This window comes from Vigna umbellata, chromosome 5 (assembly GCF_029865625.1).
Source record: "Vigna umbellata cultivar VRB3 chromosome 5, Vumbellata_1.0, whole genome shotgun sequence".
NCBI classification, from domain to species: domain Eukaryota; kingdom Viridiplantae; phylum Streptophyta; class Magnoliopsida; order Fabales; family Fabaceae; genus Vigna; species Vigna umbellata.
The window spans coordinates 5915047-5922615 of record NC_142169.1 but is presented as its reverse complement, the minus strand read 5'-3'; the positions used below and the strand labels follow the sequence as shown (position 1 = coordinate 5922615).

The 7569-nt window shown below is 33.8% G+C and overlaps 1 protein-coding gene across 2 annotated transcripts; it reads right to left on the bottom strand.

Moving 5' to 3' along the window:
* Window positions 1–205: 205 nt before the first annotated feature.
* Window positions 206–3897, bottom strand: LOC124834223 (G-type lectin S-receptor-like serine/threonine-protein kinase At1g11300). Of its 2 annotated transcripts, none has more exons than XM_088091778.1 (7): window positions 2486–3897; window positions 2259–2366; window positions 1927–2120; window positions 1641–1851; window positions 1265–1502; window positions 1044–1194; window positions 206–954 (listed from the first exon to the last, which is right to left on the bottom strand). In XM_088091778.1, exons 1-7 carry the CDS (start codon window positions 3771–3773, stop codon window positions 646–648), a joined length of 2499 nt encoding a protein of 832 aa, XP_087947904.1. In that variant the 5' UTR covers window positions 3774–3897; the 3' UTR covers window positions 206–645. The 2 variants fall into 2 exon arrangements, with proteins under 2 accessions (XP_087947904.1, XP_087947905.1); XM_088091779.1 differs by having other exon boundaries at window positions 1927–2117.
* Window positions 3898–7569: the final 3672 nt, after the last annotated feature.

Genomic DNA, 7569 nt, shown 5'->3' with positions numbered 1-7569 from the left:
ATAAAGATCGGAAGAAAATAGTTAATTTTCACTCAAAATATACATAACACCTATTATATGAAAATTGAGCATGTCCTCTAGTAAGGACTCGATCAAACACACTAAAAATACTGAACTTATCAAACTACTTAAATCAAGAAACAAACTTTGAACTAATTCAAAGGAATGACATTGGTTGCAGCATTCTTAAGCATTACAGCAAGCATAAACTCAACTTCTGCTTTGAAACAGCAAGTAATGATATTTACTATGCATTTACAAAATTCAAGATCAAAGGTTTGAGGATGCTATTGTCTCTATGCTATATAATAGCTTATGGAAGCATGTAGAAGAAGGCATGAAGCTGGGAATCTAATTTCATTTGTTGGTGATCAAATGAATACATATGTAAACAAAGGTGTGATACATGAGTTTAAACTGATAAACATTTGTACATTTGTGGTAATACATAAATATTTTTTTCCTACACTATTTATAAATAGCCAAACTTCTATACTAAAAACTTCTCTCTAAATAGCCCTAGCAATGCATAACTATAGACAAAAAAACAGATAAACCTACAGTATTACTATTTTTAACTCTGTTTTTAGTACTAACATAATCCCCATTTTGCCTCCATACACCTTTCTGAGAGCTCTTGGTTTTCTATCTGCCTTGTATGTCCGAAATAGTGACAGTGTTGAGGGAGTTCAAGTCATTTCCTCTTACATAGGGAAGTGAGCTTAACATATTTTCTCTCAGGATGAATGCAGGTTTCATTGGAGGAGGACGATCCGCAATCTCACTGTTTAACATAGAAATTACAGTAGACATAGTAGGCCTATCTGCTGGAAATTCTTGGACACATAGAAGTCCTATGTGTATGCACCTATAAAAATATTTATAAAGGCTAGGATCATATATTCCTGGATCTATTAGAGAGGGAATGTTGTCTGCTGTCCACTGTATCCAGGCCTGCAAAGAAATTTCAAACATTTGAAAGTTTTATCAGAAGAAGGATACGAACCCCTTTGGTGAACTTCGAAAGAATTTTTCTGACTTACAAATCCTAAAAGGGTAAGACAGTTTTCTTCATCATAAAAGCTTGAATTTCGTCTTCCACTAACAATCTCAAGTAGCAAAACCCCAAAACTAAAAACATCTGATTTTTCAGAGAACGATCCTTGCATTGCATACTCAGGAGACATATAGCCACTGCATTGAAATGTACCACACTTTATTTCCAAGTATACGAATAAAATCATGAAGAAAGAGGTATGCTTACTATGTTCCAACAATTCTTTTAGTATTTGCCTCATCCTCATTCCCACCAAAGATTCTAGCCATACCGAAGTCAGATATTTTTGGATTTAGTTCCACATCTAGCAAGATATTACTTGCCTTCAAGTCCCTGTGGATGATTTTTAGCCTGGAATCTCTATGAAGATAAAGTATTCCTCGAGCAACTCCTTCTATTATGCTAAAGCGTTTTCTCCAATAAAGAACCTTATCTTTTGACGGATCTAAAGAATCAAATGGTAGAATTGTATGAATTGCAACATTTTGAGATGAAGCACAATCTAATTTTTTCACAGTTTATCTTTAATCTCCAGAAAGAACAATTGTTGATGGAAGCAAGGTAGGGAAATCAAAGAACTAACCAAAGATATATTTGTCCAAGCTTTTATTTGGCAAGTATTCATAGATCAACATCTTTTCGTCACCTTCAATACAGCAGCCAAAAAGTCTTACAAGATTACGGTGTTGAAGCTTGGAAATTACCACTACTTCATTCATGAATTCTTCTTGACCTTGTCCAGATGCTCTTGAAAGTCTTTTAACTGCAATTTCCCTGCCATCTTGCAATTGCCCCTATAACATAACAATGAGAAAAATGAAACAATTGACAATATTTTCTGATATATGAGGAAGCTAAATGTTAAGTACCTTGTATACCGGACCAAAACCACCCTCTCCTAGTTTGTTCGATGGGTGAAATTTGTTTGTGGCGGTTACAAGGTTTTCAAAACTAAATGTTTCCTGGAGTTTGACCTGTGGCAGATCACCAAATGCATTGTCATTTATATATTCTGCAGGTGCTCCATCTCCATTAAATTGAAGGAATCTTTTGATGATCTCTACTGATCAATTACAGTGGCACAAATTAGCAACAACATAAACAAATATAAGTTAGCAGTGATATAAAAATGTTAATCAAAAAAGAAAACAAAATTATGAGCTAGTTTGAGTAATTTAAACAGATAATGATGACAAATTACCGTGGCCACTACAAATCCTTTTCCACATGATATATGTACCAATGAGAATTAAGGTAGTTCCTACTGTCACTGTAACAATAATGATGATTGTGCTGTTTCTCTCTTTCTCTGCATTTGCGAAAAATGAAAATAGGAAATTTAGTCCTGTCACTGGAGAAAGGTTCTCAGATGAAGAAAGTTAATAAAGATTATTGTGCAGATAACAGCTAGCATTGTACAGTGTATACCAAGTTCTGTGTAGGCTACTCGAACATGTAGATCAAGTCCTCCGTTTGAGAATTGTGTTATGTCAATCAGATTCTCAGTCCAAGACATACAACCAATATCAGCATCATATGAGTATGCAATGCATGAACAATTTTCCAAACATCGGCTTCTGCACGTGTCTGGTTGAAGTCTGAGCGATGAGCTATCAGCAAAATCTGGAACTTTGACCATCTTCATTTCAAAAAATCCATCATCTGTATGATCTGCACTTTTGATTTGGTTGCTGGCTCTTTCACAGTGCAGAGGTGTTCTCCTGAAACATCCACTAGTCCAGTTTTGTCTATTCCATTCCTCTCTGTTTCGTGGTTCAAACCCTTTCAAACAGCTGCATGTTGGTGAGCTTTCAGAATTACAAACTGCAAAAGGTCCACATACACCATAAACTTCACACTCAAATTGATGGCTATTCCATGTGACAACCCATTCTTTCCTCTCTCCATTCCACAATCTCTCGTCATAATTTCCCGTTGAATTCAGAATATAGATTAGGAAGCCAATCTCTTCTACTCCCTTGTAATGGAATTCAACATTTCCTTCCCCGTCATCTCCAACATGTCCCCCTTCCAGATAATACGTTTTCATATAGGGCAGCCCTGTAAAGATCTTACTATTCCATGGACCAGTTCGCCATAATGGACGAGTTTCATTCCAGATGAACACTTCAGGTATACTAAGGCGTTCAACACTTATAGAAAAGCTACCGGTGGATGGATCAGAAGGGCTTTTCCATGATGTTAGTTTTACTTTCTCACCAGTTACTTTGTTTGTTGAAATCTTCATATTGGGTAACAAAGTATTTGTAGGATGCTGGAAACTCTCCCATATAGTTCTTCTTGATGAGCTTTCCTGAAGGACAAGGTTCCCAGAATCCAAGAGTTTAGAAGTAGTGTTGGATCCAACACTGTACACATTTGTTGACCAAATTACATGATTCTGACTATTCCACACCTCAAGATCGCCATCTTTAGATATGGTAACAACTCCAGAAGAATCATTCAGTGGTTGGTTTCTGTTAGCCACCCATATGACAGTGAATTTGGGTTGCCACCAAATCCCCATATAACGTTTTGTGGAATTTTGAGGGGTGAAGAACCCCAAGGTGTAGTTGCCACCAGTGGAGGTTATAGTTTCATTGTCCTTGATGAACTGAGATGATGTGATGGTGTCTGTGGCAGTACCAACATCTGAAAAAAGAAAACATGCTATGATCAAAACGAAGAACAAGTATGTGCAGTTGGTGTAATCCATTACAGATTGTGATTATATCTTGTCCATAAGATGAATTTTAAGGCAATTGCAAGTAACATTTTTCTACTTCATTCTTGACTGTGACTTCTCATAAAAATCAACACGGTTTGGTGTTGTGCTACTCTTTTTAGCACTGCTTAATCTACAGTCTTGTACGTGTTTTTATTTCTTTCACACATTATCATTTAAAGTTATCATATTTTATCCTCATTTCTGGGAAGGTGTCAAATGGAACTTCGTAATTATTTAAGTTGTTTGTGACACTAGCATGGTTCAGTTTTCTAATTGGTCTTCAAACAAATTGTCCCACGTTGATTGGATTGCGGTCATTCAGACATTAAAAACAAAGGGAAAGTCTTCATTGCAATTTCTTAGTATTCTAGTATTGCGACAGTTGGAAAGAAAATAAGGCTATAATAATAAGAGGTTTAAATGGTTAAGGAAATGACTTTTCTTTTAAATGGTTAAAAATTTGATGGTAATGTCAAGGGTTGTAATGAATATGATTTAAACATTCTACAGTAAAAAGTTTATTATACATTTTTTCTCCTGTCTCATGTCATATATGTCAATTTAAATACATTTCAATTATATTTGACAGAATATAATGTAAAACTTCATAAATATTAATATTAAATGAAGATCTTTCTTATGAATTTAAGACATTTTATTTACTATGTTCATTTTGAAATTTAAATCATATCTACATTAATATAATTAAAAGAAATATACACAAAATTGTTCTGTATTGACTCCCTTCCTACACGGAGAAAAGACCCGTGAAACTCACTTGATGTATCAATTAACCTAGTGGAGAGATGACTGAAAAAATATGAGAGATAAAAAAGATAGAGTCATACTCAGCTAGAGAACACTACCATATTCAGAGAGAAGAACAAAGAAAACTATCAACGTTTTTTCACAAAGCTACGATTGTAAAATCGATATTGTAGATTCATTCATTGTTGGATCAAGTTAAAAATTTAACAGTAGGTTCAAGACATCCTGTTCTTCATTCTGACTGTTCAGATTGTTGATAGGAGATCTGAGTTGGGAGAAATTTAGTTTTCACTACAACTGTGTATTTAAGTTTTCTTTATCTTCTTTGTTCTCTGTTTGCAAGCTTTGTTGCTTTGTTGTTTGGTTGGGTTAGTATTATTTTATGCAATTGACTAACACTCCTTTGTACTATATGTTGATCATGGTGGAACTATTTCCTTAGTCTGGAAGACTTATGGCTTTACTCTTACTTTGAAGGGTTTTCCATGTTAATAACCTTGGTGTTTTTGTTTGTGATTTTGGTGATTTATTGTTGCTGTTCACTAGAAATTGATCCTCATATATTCTTGGAAATTAGGAGAAATTATATTCACTGCATTGTTTGGTATGTTGTTGTTTTCTCCATTAGAATGGCATCAGAGCTCTTGGTTTAGAGTTTAATTCCTTGAATGATGGAGGCAAATACAAAGATGGTTACTTTATAAATGGTAAAAGTTATCATTTGTGAAAGGGCATGATGAAAGACTTGTTGTTTGTGAAGATATTTCATCTTCTAGTCTTTGCTATACAAAAGTCGGATTTTATATATGATGAAGAATGGGACTTTGAGCACCAACATGTGTTATACTGCAATATGTAGTGACAATGTTTATAATCACATTGGAAATGAGAAACATGCTATAAATGTATGAGAGAAAATTGAGTCTTTGTATGCTTTTAATTTGGGCAATAATGAATTGTATTTATTGAATTTATTGATAAATTTGAGGTACATGGAGAATTATTTCATTTCCAATAATATAAATGAGTTTCAAAGGTTCTTAGATCAATTGTCAAGAATGAGTATAAACTTTGATGATGAAGTTTTAGGACTATGGCTATTGAATACTCTATTGGAGTCTTGGAAAATATTTTGTCTTTCAATTACGAAACTTAACCCTAAATGAAATTGTTTCTTTGCTGATGGCAAAGAACGATGCTCTTAATGAAGATATGAGAAGAAAGGGACATGGTTCTTCATCTTAGTCTGATATCACTACAAAAATATGTTATTTTAGTAGGGGTCATTTCTAACGTTACTGGGGTTTTAACCCCCGGAAAATACGTTTCTAGGGATTACAAGAACCATTGTCATCTTAGAGAAGATATTTCTTTTAGACTGTTGGAACAATTTTCCAAGAACTTAGGGAAACAAGATGAACAACAATGTAGACTTGATATAATCTTCTAGGCGTGAATACACACTTTCCTAAAAACAATATTTTGTCCCTTATAAGAGTGAAGGGGATCACAAAATCCTCTTTTGAGATACAAAGAAGAAATACAATGATAATACTCACTCTTCGTATTAACGTTAAACAAGAATAAAATTCTCACGAATTGTTTTGTGTGTTAAGTGAATGACAGAATGTAGAGAAAAATCTCTTTGTGTATGTACATCAATAGAGCACAAGATCCCTTTATATAGATGTTGATTAGGCATCTTTCAAATCCAAGAGATACCAGATTCTAATTAGTTACATTTATTCATAAATGATTGTAACTTTTCATGAATGATTGTAATGAATAATTGTAATTTTTCATGAATGATTGTAACCGTTCATGAATAATTGTAACTCTTCATTGATTGTAACTTTTTATGACTTACACATTTGAGGAATTCGTATTTTATTGGTGTCGAAACGATTGAACCAACATAATTCATAATGAAATCTTGAGGATATACTAGTAAGCCTAGTCTATCACATTGGCAAGCAGTACGTTGAGTACTTAAGTATTTAAAGCAAAACTATAGGAACAATTTTCCAAGAACTTAGGGAAACAAGATGAACAACAATGTAATATTGATATAATCTTCTAAGCGTGAATACACATTTTCCTAAAAGCAATATTTTGTCCCTTATAAGAGTGAAGGGGATAACGAAATCCGCTTTTGAGATACAAAGAATAAATATAACGATGATACTCACTCTTTGGTATTAACGTTAAAAAAGAATAAAATTCTCACGAATTGTTTTGTGTGTTAAGTGAATGACAGAATGTAGAGAAAAGTCTCATGTCGTATACATCAATAGAGCATACGATCTCTCACACATCTTTCAAATCCAAGAAATACCAGATTCTGATTAGTTACATTATTTCTTCATAAATGATTGTAACTTTTCATGAATGGTTGTAACTCTTGATAAATAATTGGAACTCTTCATTGGTTATAACTCTTCATGAATAAATATAACTCTTCATGAATCTGAAAACGGTCTCTAATAGTCTTAAATTCCAACAAAAACTACATTTCAATTATACGTGGATTTATCCCAATTATGCTAAGATCATTTCAATTTCCCCATAACAATTGGCCAGAGCCAAACTTAACATTATCAAATAAAATAAAAAAGAAAAAGAAAAGTGATAAAAACGTAATTTACACTAAAGAGAGAAACACTAATAATAAAAGTAAAACTTTGATCTTCTTCTGGAAATACTGATCATCCGTGAAGCTAGATATGGAAGGGAGGAGGTCACCCGCAAATCGTTCATGGTGGTACCAATTGCACGGGGGGCATTAACAACGTTCTTCTCCTCTCATTTTCCAAACAAATACGGAGAATCCGATATGTGGCAATGACGGGGAAGAGTGGCGGAGGTATTTATCTCAAGGAAGTTAAACTCGAGGGGAGCAGATATGGGTTTGTCCGTTTTTTTTTTTTATGTAAAAAATGTGGCAAAACTAGAAAGAGAGCTAGATACTATAAGGATTGGAACCATGATACAGAAGAAAAGAAGAAGAATCTATTGG

Coding starts and splice junctions, on each gene's coding strand:
- LOC124834223 (XM_088091778.1), bottom strand. CDS start 3,773: ATGGATTACACCAACTGCACATACTTGTTCTTCGTTTTGATCATAGCA. Junction 2,121..2,258: donor AAGGATTTGTAGTGGCCACG/GTAATTTGTCAT, acceptor GTAATTGATCAG/TAGAGATCATCAAAAGATTC. Junction 1,195..1,264: donor AAAAGAATTGTTGGAACATA/GTAAGCATACCT, acceptor ATTTCAATGCAG/TGGCTATATGTCTCCTGAGT.